Source organism: Cephus cinctus, unplaced genomic scaffold (genome assembly GCF_000341935.2).
Source record: "Cephus cinctus unplaced genomic scaffold, Ccin1 Ccin1_scaffold0734, whole genome shotgun sequence".
In the NCBI taxonomy this organism is placed as follows: domain Eukaryota; kingdom Metazoa; phylum Arthropoda; class Insecta; order Hymenoptera; family Cephidae; genus Cephus; species Cephus cinctus.
In genome coordinates this window covers 10,414-29,042 of record NW_014333350.1, presented here as the reverse complement: position 1 = coordinate 29,042, position 18,629 = coordinate 10,414, and the positions used below count along the sequence as shown (strand labels likewise).

General features: G+C 36.9%; 2 protein-coding genes across 3 annotated transcripts in view; one reads left to right on the top strand and one right to left on the bottom strand.

The window, feature by feature from the left end:
* LOC107270363 (pro-resilin) overlaps positions 1-3,121 on the top strand; it is a 4,139-nt gene extending 1,018 nt beyond the window's left edge. Inside the window, exons 2-3 of the mRNA XM_015745304.2 lie at positions 1,761-2,033; positions 2,181-3,121. Coding sequence (XP_015600790.1) covers positions 1,761-2,033; positions 2,181-2,456 — 549 coding nt within the window. The 3' untranslated portion in view covers positions 2,457-3,121. The remainder of the gene's footprint in view (positions 1-1,760; positions 2,034-2,180) is intronic.
* A 4,200-nt stretch (positions 3,122-7,321) lies between these two features.
* On the bottom strand, positions 7,322-8,649 carry LOC107270364 (pro-resilin). Of its 2 annotated transcripts, XM_015745306.1 has the most exons (4): positions 8,563-8,649; positions 8,176-8,322; positions 7,768-8,139; positions 7,322-7,683 (listed from the first exon to the last, which is right to left on the bottom strand). In XM_015745306.1, exons 1-4 carry the CDS (start codon positions 8,566-8,568, stop codon positions 7,423-7,425), a joined length of 786 nt encoding a protein of 261 aa, XP_015600792.1. In that variant the 5' UTR covers positions 8,569-8,649; the 3' UTR covers positions 7,322-7,422. The 2 variants fall into 2 exon arrangements, with proteins under 2 accessions (XP_015600792.1, XP_015600791.1); XM_015745305.1 differs by having other exon boundaries at positions 7,768-8,322.
* Positions 8,650-18,629: the final 9,980 nt, after the last annotated feature.

Here is an 18,629-nt window from a genome sequence, read left to right as displayed (position 1 = left end):
AAATAACAATCACATACCAAAACAACCAATAATCAAAAACGATTTTTTTACATTCACCCTCCAACCCCGTAACCCCAAAGAAAGGTGAACAATTTCTTTTAAATTTCTCTATATACCCCCAAGCCATTCGAAGGCCTCGTAAACAGCATAGATCATCAAAGAGATCAAGTCATCATCTCGATCCGTAAATCACTTAAGAATCCTTTTCCTATTGCATAAAACTAACCTCCTTATATATCAAGTGCCGTCACCCGTACGGCTACCGGTCCCGTATATAGTATACATATATATATATATATACACCCATATATATATGCACCCATATATCTATACACTGTACACGCATAATCTCGATGAAGATGCGTAAATTCAAATTGCACAACACCAGCTCGGCTGTGCGTATCGAATCGAGCAATCCGATTCGTCGATCCGATTCAGGAACTTAAACACGGGACTTATAGTGTTCGCGAAATATATATATATATTGGTAACACGTGGTCTATTCGCACTCTGGTCCAAGGAGGTACGAAAGATCTAGAACCAACGTTAAAAGTAGAATGTACCGTGTACCCTACCGGGCATTGAGAAAGTTAATTATTATTAAGACACCACCATTGTATATATGTATAGCAATGTCTACCCAGTGACCTTATTCTTAACTATTGCCACGATGGTGTCATCCCTGGATTGAACGTAGTTAACCATAACGTAGATTGGTGTTACAGATTTCACTAGGTATATGCGTATTTGTGTATGCGTGCGTGTAGGTACTTAAGCGCATCGTTATTTAACGTGCTAGGAAGAAAGTGGGGGGAGGGGGAGGTAGGGGGTGAGTGTCAGACTCTTCCAAGAGCATTACTAAACCATGTTGAGCAATCTTGTAATTCCTCTTCGTACTGTACGTGAATGTCCCTAGATTTTTATGGGCTAGTTATATTAGTTGGAAAGGTCTTAAGGAAAAATATTTTCCAGGGGAAAAATGATGTAACTTCGCTCTAAATTCTTGGGTCGAGGTTTTCTTGAAGAATTTACATAGGACCCTAGGGCGAGTGGATGATGATAGAATTAAATTAGGTTGGAATTGAGGTTTTCGCGATGGTTCTGATAGTTTAGGGTTGTCTCGTGGCTTAAGAATTCGATTTTATTTAATTTATAGATGTTTCTTTTTTTAATGTTTTCGTCGTAACTTTTTTTTTGTTTCTTATTGAATGATTGTTACAGTTGGTACTGTTTTTCGTGAATTACGGAGGAGTGATTTTTTTTATACATATAGTTGGTCTTTGACGACGCGCAAAGGGATTCGAAATTGTTTGAAATCTACAAAGCTAAGTGAGAGAAATTTGTTATAGGATAGTTTCAGGTCTTTGATATTTTATTAAATTAGCTCGGAAATACGAACATTGATAATTTCAACTATGTCGAACATATACCACCGTGAAATGCCGTAGAATAGAAACTGTATAATCCAAGGCATTTCAAAACTACTGAAATAATTTCAATAATTTCAATAATTTCTGAACATTTATTGTTCGGTTCGGTTGATTTTCTGTGCCAGTTGGAACAATGCTTTCTTGAATAGATTTTTATACCACTGTAATGTGTTAATAGATACACGAAAATCCCATATATCTGTTAATATTTCCATAGACAGGTCAGAGAGAGAAATTATTATGAAAAATTTGTTAAACAATATTTTATCACTGGCATAATGTTTTTTATCAATTGAATGCTGTGATTCTAAAATTAAATCATTCTAACAGATCGTCAGTGTTATCGCATTAACGGTACTGAGCCTAGTCAATGCCAAACCGGAACCTCCAGTGAATCAGTACTTACCACCAAATCAACAGTATGCGCCACAAGGAAACGGTATAGAATATCCTGGTATCTCTAGAGTACCTAGTGGTCCAGGTACTCCAAGTGGTTCCAATGGTCCTAGCGGTCCTGGTGGATTGGCGAACAATCAATATCTTCCTCCTAACGGACAGATCAATTCACTTGTAAATGGAGGATACAACAGCGATGCCAATGACGTAAGATTAATAAGCAAATTTAATAATAATTTAGATTAGTTTTAATCAAAACCAACATTATCAGTCTTGTTTCACGATAATAAGTTTATCAGTAGTGATTAAAGACTAAAAGAAAAAAAATTGACTTACATTGTATTTCTTTTTCAGACTCCAGCCAAGTATGACTTTGAATACATGGTGAATGATCAGGAAACCGGAAATGATTTTGGTCACAAAGAAAATCGAGATGGAGACTTAACCAGGGGTGTCTACTATGTTTTGTTACCGGATGGTCGTCGTCAAACCGTAGAGTACGAAGCTGATCAAGATGGTTTCCGGCCCAAAGTGACCTACACTCAGGAAGGTAATGGAATTGGAAACGGAAATGGAGGTGGAAATGGAAATCAGGGATATCCTGATTCCAATTCCGGTTACAGATATTAAATACTGAAATATCAAGTCAACATAGAATATCCAAGATCTATATTGATCTGATTTCTCAAAACCGAGACCATACCCGATATAGCGCCATCCCTGTAATATAGTTCATTAATCTAAACTCATCAAGCAAGCAGTGCTAAATTATATTAATATAATTATATTTAACAAATCTAAATACATATATATACTTGTCAAAGGATAGTTATGAGGATGCGTGACACTCACAACGGCAAGCCTATACGTTTTTTTCTAAAAAAAAATAAACCTTCAGACATGTAGCATTAGAGTTATAATCTAATCTAACCAAAAGAAACCATTTGTTAGCCCATCAACTCCGAGTGTCTAGCATGGAAAATTTTTGGAAAAATTTGATGGGAGTGCCGCTTTATGATCCTGACAGTATATCTTACGTATCAAAATGCTATCAGGCCCGTCCTAACAAACACCGAATGTCCTCATAACTACCAATACTCAAGACAAAAAGTCCTGAGAACTACCCTTCTTAAAAATATACATATATAAATCAATCAATCAATCTGTTCTCATTACATCAAAGAGTCACTTCCTCATAAAACCATCCTATGTCCCATCGTTAGCAAATATATAAGGTACTCATAAAGTAACTTCCCAATATCCAGTCGTTTAGAATAAAATTTTTGAAACTGAAATCTTACATTATGACCTTCCTGTAGCATACTCTAATCGGTTAAGGAGTAAGTATAGCTCGTGCTAAAACTCAACAAAAAATTTCTGATTGAACCTCAAACTGGCTGCCTAAAAGTGTAGGTGATAAAAGCACAGAAAATATTCAGCCTTCGCTTATAATGCATATGTGACCACGTGTCTATATCTGCTATAGTATACCTACTATAATGTACTGTATCTAGAAGTCAACTATAGTTATATGGGTTTGGTAGATAGCATAGCTATATAGGCACGCAATACCGCAACAGGTTAAGAGAGTGAAGCCAAGCGGGTAACAGCGGCGTCAGGAAATCCATATATCTGTATGATCGATCCGTGTCCGTTGAAGCCATGTGACGTCAGACAGAGGATGCTGAAAAGGTCAAAAGGTTAAAGAATAAAAGGACTTATGGATGAATATAACGAAATTGATTAAGAAACAGATCTAGGTTATTTTGGTATTAAAAATCACTAGCTTGTTAATGTTCAATTTGTGGTGGATGTACTCGTGATTGCGACGGGGCTGCCTGTATACAATGTAACGCAATTTGTTTTGAAAATCTAAGAAATTTGAATAACTAATTCTTGCCAGGAGGCTTGGGTGAATTTTGAATGCGTTTATTAATTAGAATTTATAATTATAGTATTACTTGTAATGTATGCTAGATATTTACATAGGGACGTGCACGCAAATTTGATAAATTATACTAGACATTTGTTTTGAATATTTGTACAAGAATTTAAAAAGTCTGGAAAAACAAATTAATTTTCATTATGGACATTGCTCACCGAGTAAATAGTAATAAGTATAGTAATATTATAAATAAGATAATAACTATAGTGTATATAATAAATAAGGCAATGAGTATAATAAATAGGATATAAATCACACAGAAAAAATGTGCGAATAATTCAGTAACTTGTCCAATAGGAATTTATGATATAGAAAATTTATAAAAAATTCTAGATGCTTATATCAAAATATGATGAACCAATATGAATTCTAGTAATATACTCACAGACTTTTAATTATCCGTATATCTCAATCCTGATTAGGAGTCTGGTCCAGGTCAAGTAGAGATTGGATGATAGCGATTTACTGGTATACTTCTAGGATTTCCAAAGGCTGAGGACACTTTGCTGGGATAATTGGCCAATGAGGTAAATGTACAAGAAGCACTAATGGCGACTGACAGATAAATAAATATTTGATAGAAACAAAAATTACCTGAGGAAAGTTTCCTCATTACTATTGAACATATACCTTCATCTTATTTTCGCTGAGTCTACGGGATTAATTTGAAGAAATATCTCGGGGTGCGCGTTTTCTAAATGTCGTTTCAATCCAGACATGTTACTATTCATCATTTTTATTGTTTTCGAGCACTTATTGGAGTGAACCGTTTTTAAATTATTTTTATCTGTGGTTATCGCAAATATCTCAGCTCGAAGTTTTCTCTGAGTATCTAGGAACCACGATTCAAAATTAAATTCTTATCGATAATTCTCTCAGTTTTTGTACATGTTATTTACTTCGATTAGGTGGAGTTCTTTTTTCGACATTATCGGTACAGTTAATTAACTCTTTAGTCTCGAGGACGTCGGGAATTTGATTTACTGAACGCTTTATGATCCTAGTGTCGCAAGATTAACTTTCAATTGACAAATATGAAACGAGATCGAAACAAGACAAAAGCTTGATTGTCAAATTCAAGAACAAGAGTAAATTTTGGCTGTGTTCATAATCTTGAAATCGAATGCCAGCTCGGATATTCAGTTCAAGAAGTTAGGTACGGTATCGACATTTTCTTGTCTCGCTTGTCGCATCACTAGAGGAAACGGACGTAGCTGGCTACTCCTTAAGGATATTGATCCTATCTTGATTGTAAATACTGATTGGCAGGACAAGCATTTTTAGAATTCTTATTCCTCGCAGGAAGACAACTTGCAAGTAACTGTGTCATTTAGGTGGAGCCAAATATACTACCAGGTAAATATCGTCTTGACGGGAATCAATGCCCTGCTGATAACAGATTAGCAAATGGCAGAAAGACTACGAGTACCTATAGATAAAAATGAAAAAAATTCTGAAAAATTTAAAAAAAGTTTTCAATACTTACTTCATAAATCCTATGAAGAATATGAATGAATTTTTGTACAATAATATTGGGCAATACTAAAATATCTTTATAGAAAACTACTATTGGTCAGTCAAACATTTTTATAGAGAATTATTAAGAAAAATTGGAGAAAAATTTCTTTTTGTTTCTAATAAAATATTTTCGTGGTTGAATTTTTAAGAAATATTTATTATTTCGCATCTGTTAAAAGTTGTGCAAAATTTTACCTAATTCACTTATCAAGGTTTCAATATCATCTTCTTCTGGTAGAGTTACAGGTCAGTTAATCTCTGATAGGTGGAGCAACTTTTTATAATATATGTAGGAGGGAGTTGGACCAATTCACTCTCTATAGATCTAAGAGAATAAAAGTGAATGGTTCGCTATGCTGGTCAGACACCACGTTTGCTTGGCGCACACCTTATAGCCTTATTCATCTTCCGCAGATGAGCGATGAGCGATGAGCGTCTGTTTCACAATCTCAAGTGGAACATCGGGAGCAAGGACGGCTAGAACGCAATCTCAGTGATGGTCAAGAAATCTAAGATGACCTCAGTGTTGAGGACCAGGACAATATAAGAAAAACAAATAGACAAATAAGTTCACTTAAACGGATGAACGGAATTTAATATTCGTATAGAAATCAAACTGATGATTAATAAATTACATTAATACCCAATATACCTCAATCGACGATTTTGAGTCGATTACTAGGAAAAACAAAAATTAATATTACTGTATTAAAAACTATTATAATAATATTTAAATTTCGATTGGCTAATCAAAATTTACGTAACACCTGGACTGGCTCATCATGTCATAATACCACAAGGTCCAATGCAAGGAACAACCTTTGCTTCGGTGCATCAGCATCGAAGTGCCGAAGTGCCATCCAAACCCTGATGAAGCAAGTTGCCACGTTCGCGAAACTTAGGCAAGTTAAAATTTTGAGACTTGGCTCTAAACCGAAAGTGAACCGTATGTAAATGGTCGCGAAAATCGCAGAAATAAAGAATAAAATTATTTATCTGAGACGATTATTCACTTTGTTAATTTCCTTGTATATTTCATGAATCTCCTTGTCCTCTCAATATGAACGTTACTATTTACATAAGAATTCATCCCATATGAAATGCCAATTCCATACAAGGATCAAGGTAACCAATTTATTTAGGTCTTACAGATCCTTCCAATTAATAAATATCGTTCATTCCTGCCGTATTGGCCAATACTCACGCCTGTTTTACGCAATAACGATGATTCAAGATATGAAAAATTTACTCGTCCACAACTGACATAATCGTTCGGAAATCCACCCACTGATATACTTTGAATAAAATTGAACGCAATTCTAAATATGAAAGCGAAGCGCCTAATGTATTATTAAAAATCTAAGGATCCTGTATAACAATTATAACTTTTTTTTCAAACTACCAAAGTCAAATTACAGGTGGCGTAATTTAGGGGAAAAAATACGAAAATAAAAAAAGACCCATAATCCAACCTAACCTAACCTACGCATGGCTAAATATTATATTTGACGTGAAAGAATTTTTGCTTACGGCGTCATCGAACTCAGTCAGTAATGCCAGTCGATTAGGAATATAACGGGTGTATTAATTATACATAACTCAGATAATACCATGGTACATGGCTGTTTCGTGTTCTGTACATATGAGTAGTACGTATATGCTTACTTTTGGTTTACGTAATTTAGAACTACTTTCTTTCTATCCTGAGGGACTGCAAAGAAAGTCACGAAAAAGTTTTATAATCTCATTGATGTGATATAATAGAAATTGGTTTGACATGAATATTGAAATACAAATATTTTCTATTATATTGCTATTGTACGGTTAACGAGCAAACTGTTATAATCAGTGAGATGCAGATCGTTATCAGTGTACTGGGAAATCGATATAGTTCTTATCGAGCACTATAGCGAAATAGTAACATCCGCTTTTTATAATTAATATACGTACAACACCCCAAACACTTATGAGAATAAATAGAAATATTAAGGAAAAGAGGCAGTAAAGGAAGACTAAATTTTAGACATGATTATTTAAATGAAAACTTTTTTTATGATAGAAAAATAAATTACACCATTAGGCACGTAATAATATGAGTATAAAGTATCTCAATGTTATCTTCGTTCTAAAGAACTAATAAGGTCCAGCTTGAGGATATCCACCATGGCTACCCTGACGAGTGTATCCATTGTATGCTTGTTTGGATTCTTCATAAGTGATTCTAGGCTTGTAGCCATCCTGATCAGCTTCATAGTGGACGATCTGTTTGCGACCATCAGGAAGCAAAACAGTATAGACACCCTGGGTATTGTCACCATCACGAGATTCCTTGTGTCCGAAGTCATTTCCGTATTCATCATTAACCTGATACTCAAAGTCGTACTTGGCGGGAGCCTGATTAAAAATTTTTTAAACATCATGAAAAGAGCTGAAAAAAACTTTGTAATATTTTTGTATAAAAAAATAATTATGACTCACAGAGTCTTCGGCCGATCCGTATTGATATCCGGATTGCGAATATCTCTGGGTTTGAGCAGGCAGGTAACGATTTGATGGGCTGGAGTAATGATTGACGGGAGCAGAAGAGAATGAAGATTGTGATGGTCCAGATGAATGAGATGGAGCAGAGTATTGCTGAGATGCTGAGGCACTTGCTGGAAGATAAATTTTGGATGGCGAGGAGTACTGGGATGATGGAGTAGAATATTGGGATGAAGGTCCAGAATATTGGGACGATGGGCTCAAGTACTGAGATGACGGGCTGGAGTACTGAGAAGATGATGGAGGAAGATACTGTTTATTAGGAGATGCTACATGGGCAGGAAGATACTGATTATTAGGAGATGCTACATGGGCAGGAAGATACTGATTATTAGGAGGTGCTACATGGGCAGGAAGATACTGATTGGATGGTATAGCAACGTTTCTATTCGCCGGTAGGTAACGGGTAGACGGAGATGATCCTGGAGGACGATATCCTGCAGGTTCGAGACTGGCAGAAGCCAAGACAACTACGGAAAGGATAACGAAGACCTACAAAAAAAAAAAGAAATGACAAAAAAATGCCTAAATGCATACTTAAAATTTGTCTTGTTCTAATACAAAATTAAAACGCCTAGATCTAAATTTTTCAATTTCCCCGTGACAGGCAAAAGATATTCAGTCGAAAACTACGTATGAGTCTCGATAATCCAAAAATTGTGAAAAATTAGAAAATTAATTATTACAATTTTTTATATTCGAGTTATCACTGTTACTAACAATTTTGCCTACCTTCATCTTTTGCCGATATGATAGAACACTGGACGGTGTATGATGCCAGTCCGTTCACCGTCGGTTACTTTTATACCAAAAAACGGGGTAACCGAGCCCCACCATCTTCAAATTCGGCGCCCCCGAAAAATTCATCTTCCGCCTTGCGAAAGGTGGCAGGCATTGCGCAAAAATAAAACTGTAACATCCAGAGCAACGTGCAAGGCCATGATGAGTGCCTCTCGCCAGTTTCGGGCAAGGTTCTTCTCTTTCCCTTTCGTAAATTTCCAAGATCATCTCAATCAGTAACTCCAACGTTTATTAGAATAATCCCACGAGTTCCAAAGAAAAAAAAATGGCCAACCAAATATCCCGCAACACACGCAATAAAAATACAAAAATGAATTGAAGCTACTGATCACCGTCACACAGGACCAAAATCTTAAATGCCGGACACACTATGACCCATCCGACTCTGACCCTCTTCCGGATGTCACATGACAACCGGCTTTCCCAAAGACCATATTCAATGACGTAAAATTTCCAAACACGTTCCATCGGAAAACCAATCCCTGAAATTATCATTAATAAATACGAACCACCCGCAAAGAAAAGAATGAGAAATTTCATAATTTTCGGCAAACTTTCTACCGAATCTAGTTACTTTATTAGACTCGAAGAAAACCTAAGTGCTTCTGATCATCCAAAGGATGCTCAAATGTACTTCCATTTAAAATTGACTACTACATAATTTATGTACTATATACGCTAAATTAACTGTTTTCACTTAATTGATTAATCGCCGTCAAAAGTCATTACGAGTGACTTTACAATCACTATCAAATGTCTGACTAGTCACTCAGTTTGATCCACATATTACGATGATCTGAATCTCACGATTATGATACAGGTATAAAATGAATCGGTTAATCTATAGCGTGTGTCAGTTTCAACTTTACATATACATATATCCATATATGTTACGTGGTCATGATCAGCACATTCATCAACCTTCTACGTCGATTTACTAGATGAGTGGATGCGTGGATCACGTACGGGTTTCTTACGTTTCGCATCGTTTCGATTCCTGGGATGATTTACGCTAGAATGTTCAGAGTCAGTCAGTTCAGTTAACTCAAGTCAGTCTACCTGGTTGTGCAACGTAGACTACAGGCATGCATACGCCCATCAAGAATCGTAAGAGGCCATATCTGAAGTCATCAAATCATCATCATTGAAATAGTATCAATTAGGTTGGAGCATCATGAGATTGGGCTTGTTCTGTTCGCGAATCATACTTTCGCCAATTCGTGGCCAAAATTTCCATGCCTGGTCATTTTGTAACTGGTGCGATTCTTTTTTGGTATCTTTTTTTTGTTCAACACAGAACTCCGCTCGGTTAGGAACACATTTATAATGTCTCTACACATTTGGATTGATATCAATTATCTGTGAAATTCTATCAGTTCTTCCTAAGATACGTCCCAGCATTGTTTTGGATCATCTTGGTTTCTAAACTGTCATTTGAATCATTAATAATAATAGTATAAACAATTTGAGAGACAGCCTTGATGCAGATAACACTTGAGACACTGCGCGAACATTCCTATAACATGTCCATGAAGACTTTCACCAGTAAACAGTGTCGAATACGTAGATGAGATACTCAAGTTATCAGTATAATTAGAACAAAGGAAATTTTTAGAGACCTGACAGAATTTTCTATCAAATTTTTTGAACTTTTCACACTTACTTCCAAATAAGTATAGGAAGAGCAGTAGTGCAGAAGTGAAAAAAAAATAAATAAAAAATAAGCAATATTCCTTTAAATAGAATTAATTAAATTAATATTAATCAGTATAAGGGTGTCATCTAATGCCCTTTTAAACGAATTAATTACTCAGCCTCGGGCGACCGCGGAACTGAAGTCATCGGTTGAGAAGTTGAATTTCAAATCAAGAGACGGTTTGTCATCGACTTGAGCCCACGGTAGAAAGAAATAGTCAAGTGAAATGATTCCAAAGAAAAATTACTTACAGATTGCATTTCGATATTTTTGGACAATAGGTTCTGCCCCTATCGAAATTTTGGTTGGCAATTGCGTAAAATGTCCCTAGGGAACGCAATCTATTATGAGAACTGTAATAAGGCGCGTTTTGCGCATTGTGTGACTTCAGATATTACAACAGAGCCTCTTCAAGTGCCTAAGGAGTTCTTGTATTTGGGCCAAAGAAGTAACTCGAAGTCATTCTTCATTCTTGAGGAAGACACAAGCGAGATTAGGAACAATGACGTGATCGTGATTCATCGAAGCTGATCATAATCTAATGAACAGAGACACGCCCACTTGAAGAAACGCTAGAATAATAAACGTCGTATAAGAATTTAGCAATTCTGTAATGAATTTCACGCAAATTCAACGTTTGATCAGTATAAAGTTTATAGTATATGTAGATAACAATATAAAATTACACACTAAAAGCAATTGATTGATCGTGTCCAAATGAAAAGATAAAACCAATAATTTCACAAATATCAAATCCATATATTATTATTATCGAAACCTGGACTGTCTGCAGCCTTGACTCACATCAGTTACAAAAATGTATTGTTTACGCAATACATTAGCCGATGATCCTGACCTATAGTAAATTTCACCTAAACATTTCTCATCTGCTTTTCTAACCTGTCGCAGACATTTCTCAGCGCCGAGCAAGACATATAGAGATTCGTCAAAAAGGCTGACCTAAAAAAAATGTATTGTTATGTAAAAAAAAAAATAACACACTTGACGCAATCCTAGTTTTCGAAGATTCTAGTGATTTTTCTTAAAATTCTATTTCCCTAGTTTTCCACGGCTTTCTTCTAACATCTGGGCCAAGCTCACCCGACCAATATTGAACTGTAGCTCGTGTACATAACCTATATTTCTGAACGAGCTAGAATATTTACCCTAAAAGCCCCAGGCATACTTAGCGTTAAGGACAACGCACTAAGTACTATCTTGGTTATCAAAGATATATCATAAGTTCCCATTAATTTAATGAACTTCAGCGACGTCAACTTCTTATGTGAACTTCGTCAACGAGTCAGCACTCTCTGTTAAGCGATGCTATTTATTCCTGATCACCATATACATATACCGCAGACTTGCGAACTAAAAGCATTTATATTAATTAAAAGTGTACTCCATTCTTGAAGTGGCAAATATATAACTTGGAAATACTTGTATAATGCCAGGTTGCATCGGGACTTGAACTTCTTTTTGTTCTCCCAACAGAGAAGAGATGGGTGAGTGCTTCTGTAGAGACTTCTATACTTTTCCAAGATGGGTTGAAAAATTCGTTGGAGCAAAGCAACTGGCGGCATCTGCCATTAAGATACAAAGAGTGCGATTCCTGAAGCACTGGAAAAGTTTAAAAGTGGCAACGTAGCTCTAATAAAATATGCATAGTAGCTGAGGTCAATCGGATTTACGTTAGATAATCTAACGTGTAAGGTTAATCGAATGGTGATTGAAGTACCTAGTTGAATCGGCTGTTTTACGTCAGGCCAGGTGAGGTCAGGTTAAGTTAAGTTTGGGGTCAGAGGTTAGTTTAGAGATTCTACCAATTCGTGCAGCTCAATTAGAGTGTACGATCAAACGTTTGTCCCAGGAATTACTGTCTAGATTTAAGTGACGGTTGACGCTGTCGATTTTTGAGGAAACGGAAACCACCAACTTCCACTGATGTCCCAGCAGCGCAGCGGCTTTTAGGTTTCAGGGATTTTAACGAAAATTAAGTCTGCCCTCTAATGGAAAGATTGAGGAGGTTAGAATAAACTGAGGTCAGCCGTACCCACCGGTAGGATGGATCGAGGACGTAGGTACCCACCACCGGTATATACATAGATGGCGTGCTTGTCGGTGGTCGAACACAATTGGAAGGAGTGAAAGCCAGTCGGCGAGTGCTAACTTTGCAGTTTGCCTTTCAATTTGTCGGCTTTATCCGGCGGAAATGAGCGATTAAAAGTTTTTGCGAGTTCGTCGAATTCCTGGGGGTGGGTAAATGAAGGGTAGTGGGGTAGAGGGTGAGTCAGACAATACGATAGTGGATATATAATGGAAGTAGAAAGAAGTTGGCTTGTCCGTTTGTCGACACTAAGATATTCCAATGTATCTCATTATATCAACTTCCGGTTTACTATGTAGCTTCTTTTCGTAAATAAATAATCATCCCTCAGCTTGACGTATCACTAAATGGAAATTTCTTAAGGCAACAACAAGTCACTTCCGCTCTTGCTGACTCTGTACCAGGAGTCACGTGACGAACGTCGATGTTGCGATTTGTGCCCGCGAAAATTAAAACATCCCCTCCAGGCCCTAAAAAGTTTTCCAAAGGGGGGTTTGACATGGGGTTACAGCTTCTTACGGATAATAACAAACTCGGGCATCAACCTACGGCACTTTTACGACAGATGGCTCTGCCGGTCGAATGAAAAGTTTGAACCCACCCCTTGAAGTCAAACTACTATTTACTTCTCCCTGCACTTCCATTATGTTCACGATCACACGGTCTATTACATCCGCCATTCTTCCGTCGGTGCAACCCCATCGTTCCTTTCATCCCTTTTTTTTCCTGCGCCACTTAAACTTCCACCATCGTCCAAAACTTTGGACTCGCGGAAAAAGGCTGACTGGTTTTCCCGCTTGTTTCATCCCAAACAAACGGAAGCCGTCGATTTTGCAGTTTTACTCCAATTCAACGCAGTGTCCAATAGTTAACGTTCAATGCGGTAAAATTGGTATACATACGCATACTATAGACAGTGTACGCAGAAAAAAAATTTCCTAGATCTGCCACCGGAGAAATCCCCCATGAAAATCACTAGAGCCGAAACTTGATCAATCAACTGTCACTACGTGAACGAATAGCGCAAACCCCAAGCGGCTGCTGTATCCACTGTGAAAGTGTATGTAAAGTTATACGTCTCTATATTCCATAGTAGAAACATACTAACTTCACAGAAGTAACTTGAAGTCGGTAACTGGGAATGATTAGTCAGTGAGACGTTCCTCCGTCCGTTGGTACGATTTCGCAACGGTGCTCGAGATCATCCAGACTCGTGAGAGATGAGATCGAAAACGATTACATCAATGCGTTTTGAGATATCTAAGCATTTTTCATTGTGAGCCTGAACCAGTCCCGCACCTATATAGTATACGAAGCTGCATGCCACTCTGCTGTGTATTACGTGTGAAGACGCCTCTGGCTCTAATAGAAATTGAAATCGTTTACGACCTTGCCCGACGTGTTACAGATTTACTTTTTAGCGTTTAGCCATATGGATCTTCATAATGGGTGAAAGAAATGAAAGCTAAAGAAGAAAAAAGTTATACGCCTCAGCAACGTGTACAGGACATATAGGTATATGAAGTAGCAAAAGATATGTGGATTATCATGTATATTGAGACGTTTCGCGATTTTAAAGGATTAGGATTCACAAGACTTTTTAAGGGGTTGTGCACTGGGCAGACGTCTTAATAGAAAACAGCACTTGATTTTTAAAATTAAATAATCTTTATATTGTCCTATAAATTACACGCTAGAAAATCACTTAATTGCTAGTTCATTCTCTCGCACACACTTATAATTGTTTCTAGTTTGACTAGAACTTACCGTAGGCGACAAGAACTTTATTTGTTTATCTCTTTCCTATACTAGTGTTTACGAGTGGAACAGAGATGGCTGGAACTACAATACAGCAGATTGCACAATGCGTCCGATGACTGTAGGCCAGCTGATGATATTGACGATAATGATTCAGAACACACAGATGATCACAATGACCCCCGTCATGATGAGCCCCGTGATCTCTTATCACGAAGATGGTTTAGACTCAGACAGCTACTAATCACAATGATATTGGGAGCTGACCTTTTTAAGGAATGAGACTTGGTGTTTTTCGTCGATTTCTGACAGCTCCGGCACAATGACTTTGCTGCAGAATATGGATACGAGATTTCCTGATACAGAAATGAGACACAATGCTCTCAAAGACCAGGAATTATCAAGGATGAGTGTCCACAGTTTGCAGTACAATACTGTTCACCGGTTCGGTCTTAAATGTGGAATAGATTGCCTACTTCATTCTTGATGATTATATTTTACAAATCTTTACTGCTTCTTGTCGTCTTTTGGTGTACATGAACTTTAACAAAGAACGAGTCGAGTAGGAATAGGAATCCGAAACATAGTGAATTCCTGTCAAGGAAGCCGGTGCTTATACCTTTGAGAGGAATTCGTTATTTTTAGTGGGGATAACGATTTTTATTCTCCCAAGGTGTTAACGTCGCTTTTTCGATTTGATATTTGACCATTTAATTTGACTAATTGGATTCGCAGTTTCTTCACGCACCGGCTTACTGGTTCTTTTATTGTATTGGCGCGTACCGGCTTATAGCGCTTGGGCACTTGTTTGTGTTGATTCCAATCGCACAACTGGAGTTTGGATTTTAGGAATGTTAAATGTAGTAATCTCTAATATTATTTCCTCATGATTTTTGCTATGACTCGTTTCAAGGGAATTATGTAACGTTGGGGATTTGAAGGTCCTATTTTCCCTTTACTTTATCGGCGTCGCTGTAAGAGATCGATAGGAATTTTAAGAAATTGTAGGATTTGAGTTCTCTCAGATACTATTATGCACATACACAGTGCCCCATCCACTCTTATGTGGGACTCTTGATGTATCCAACATCGAGATGGATAATTAGGAAGGAAAAATGGTAGACGATAGAGGGGTGTAAGAGCGGAACGTTACAATATATATATATATATTTTTTTTAAATATCCTGTAGACAGAATATGAATTTTGTGCAAAATTACTAATTGGGACATCCGCCCGTTTCTTAGTCACAAATTTTTTTTAATTAATAAGAACACTTATTTTTGTTAAAAATCTTAAACAAAAGTAAATAAATAAAATCTAATAAATTTAAAACAAAAAGTAATGCGGGCTTTAAGTTTATAACCCTAAAGACAGCCTCAACCCTGAAAAATACAGAGAGATAATTTGATCAAAAAGAACAAAAATTAGTGTTCTTATATTAAAAAAAAAATTTGGGACCAAAAAACGGCTGGGTGTCCCAATTTGTAATTGTGCACAAAATTCATATTTTGTCTACAGAATATTAAAAAAATTCCGTAACAACGATATCGGTGCGGCTTTGGTTAGGAGGAAAAAAATTTTTTCTATTTCTTTTTTTGAAAACAGGTTTACTCAAAAAATAAAAAATTTTTTCTATTATAGATACTAAAAAAAAACAAAACTTTCATTTTTTATAACTTTTTGATACGATGTACCATCTCCGGGATATCTGTGTTCAAAATAAAAACGACCTAATCCACGTAGCACGGCAAATAAAATACGGTGGCTAAAGTCTGATGAAATCGCTCATATATGTATATACGTATATCTTACAAAATCGAACAGGACGTACGATTATTCTTGAAATTGCTCTCGTAGAAGGTAGTACCTACGCGTAGTTCGGCATGCAAGTAATGATGAGGATAGTTTTTGGTTCTTTTTTTTTCTAGAAATCATATCAGTACTACCTATTGAAAAATGTACCATGTGCATAGTCGTGGGTTAGGCTTAGGAAATTTTCATGTAGGAAAAGTAAGTTTGAAATAGCGCCTTAAAGTGAATACATGTATTTATGCTACTGAGTCAACAAACATGTTTGTCTCGTGAAACGGTGGAAAGTTGGGAGAAATCTCCCGAGAACTTAGCTGGCTCGACTGTTAAATTGAATTAAGCTCCTAATGCAAATCGTTTAGAGCATTAACAAAAATTGGCAAACTTTATTTTTACGTCTAAAGCAATATTTCTTAATTTGTTTTTTCTCGGGTCTTATCTCATGTCTTTGGATACTTTACTTATTTTCTTTACCATCTAGATCTTGGTTAGCCTGGTGGCTGTAGTAGCCGTGGCACGTGCTACACCGGGAAACTACCTGCCACCGGAAACGGAAGCGAGTAATGGCTGTCTTGGTCCAAGCAGCCAAGTAGAATTGGCTCCTTACGAAGATAATGTTCCTAGTAGGGAATATCTATCGAATCGAAGGGATGAGGATTTATCGAAGAGGGTATACCTACCACCTGGTCCTCAGAATGCCTATCTACCCGGTGTCAAGAATTCAGTATTACCAGTCTTAACATCCGATCCAGCTGAAAAGACGTACTTGGCTCTACCATGATCTCAAAAAAACTTACATACCGTCTGGTTCATCCAGGAGCAAGTCTGAAAGTACCTATTTATCTCTTACAAGATCTCAAAGTACCTACTTGTTCCCTTCAGACCTCAAATCAATCACTCGCCACATACTTCATCCAACATCAAATCCCAAAACATGTATCGACTTTCTAAAGAAACCCAAACGAGCTACTTGCCACCTGGCCCAACCAACGCTTACCCAGAAATACATATTTGCCTTCCAAAATGCCTCAAAATACCTACTTACCCCCTATGAGGTCTCAAATCACTTTGAATTCAGTGTTAGCCCAGCTAACACTGAACCCAAAAAACATATTTACCTTCTGCAGCACCACCAAACACTTATCTACCACATGACGTACCCAGTGCCAAATCTGAAAATACCTATCTGCCTCCTGATGTACCCCGGAACGCTTACTTGACTCCAAAATCGTTTCACCTCAAATCAGGAAACACATACAAACCCCCCAAATCTATGAAAGGTACCTACTTATCCCTGCCGACCTCTTGGAACACCCCTCAAAGAAGTAACCCAGCACCAAGTCAGGAGTACCGTTCCACTGAGGAGGATTTCAGCAGGGAATCCTCGAGGACCTCGTCCTCATGGACGTCATCAAGCGGCAACTCGAACATCGTCTTCGCTTGGAGCAAAGCCAAGTGGATGGTAAATGGCGACTCTACCAGGGAACACACTGGTACCAATCAATACGGTGGTCAATCACTGCGCCATTCAACTGGCTACGGATATCCGCACACTGATGAGATCGTAAGTGTTCTTAACCTACAAAATTACTCGATTTACACAAATTCCATCATAATCCTATCTTAGCCATTGGGTCACGTGATAGACAAATCTTTGATACAATATTAATCGAATTATATTTTTGAACAAAATTGGATTTGACGAATGACAGACAACATCCGATGAATTCATGGAATAATAATGATTTTTTTAATACCTCTATTGATTTAATCAATTATTGTGCTTTTAGGTCAATGCGAAATAGACTAAATACGATTATCAATGTCAGATCAGTGATTCGAAATCTGACAATGATTTCGAACATTTGAAAAATAAAGACGGCAATGCTGTCTGGGGTATGTATATCATTGTTTTACCAGATGACAGAAAACAAACAGTTAAATACACAGCTGATAAAGATGGCTATTAACCTATTATCAATAACGTGGATATTGATAAAGAACATGAAAGGAATAACAAGGAGATACAAGGGCCTTATTAAAATGGAATTATTAGCGTAAAAAAGAAGATTCACCCATTTAATGTCATTAAAACAATTTTCAGCTATTTCCAATATTCACATAACAAATTTGAATAATATTTTGTACGTTTCAAATGCAAAGATTTGTTGAAAATTTCTACCATTAGTTACGGAAGATTTATTTATTTACTAAACATTATTTGAAATTCGTTCCCTTACAAATATTACTAAATACGGTAAAACTTCGGCAACTCGAATCTCAAGGGAAACGAAATATGTTTCGAGTTATCGTAGTTTCGATCTATCGGGATTTTCAAGTTATAGAAGTGAAGCATTAGAAAATTCGAAGATTCATAGTCTCGTAAAGATTTTTGACTTATGGAAGTTCGAGTTATCGAAATTCCACTGTACATCCAGATGGTTCGCTTTAATTACTTAATTGTTTATTACACAAGATACCACGAACGTCTTAACACCAATATCATATATAAACACTGTTATTAATGCATGAAATAAAACAAATAACAGTCTCACCCAACCACTGCTAATTAAATTGTAGATTATCCCTTACGAGCATTGAGATTCCCAACACGTATCTCACACGCA

Coding starts and splice junctions, on each gene's coding strand:
- LOC107270364 (XM_015745305.1), bottom strand. Junction 7,684..7,767: donor ACGGATCGGCCGAAGACTCT/GTGAGTCATAAT, acceptor ATTTTTAATCAG/GCTCCCGCCAAGTACGACTT.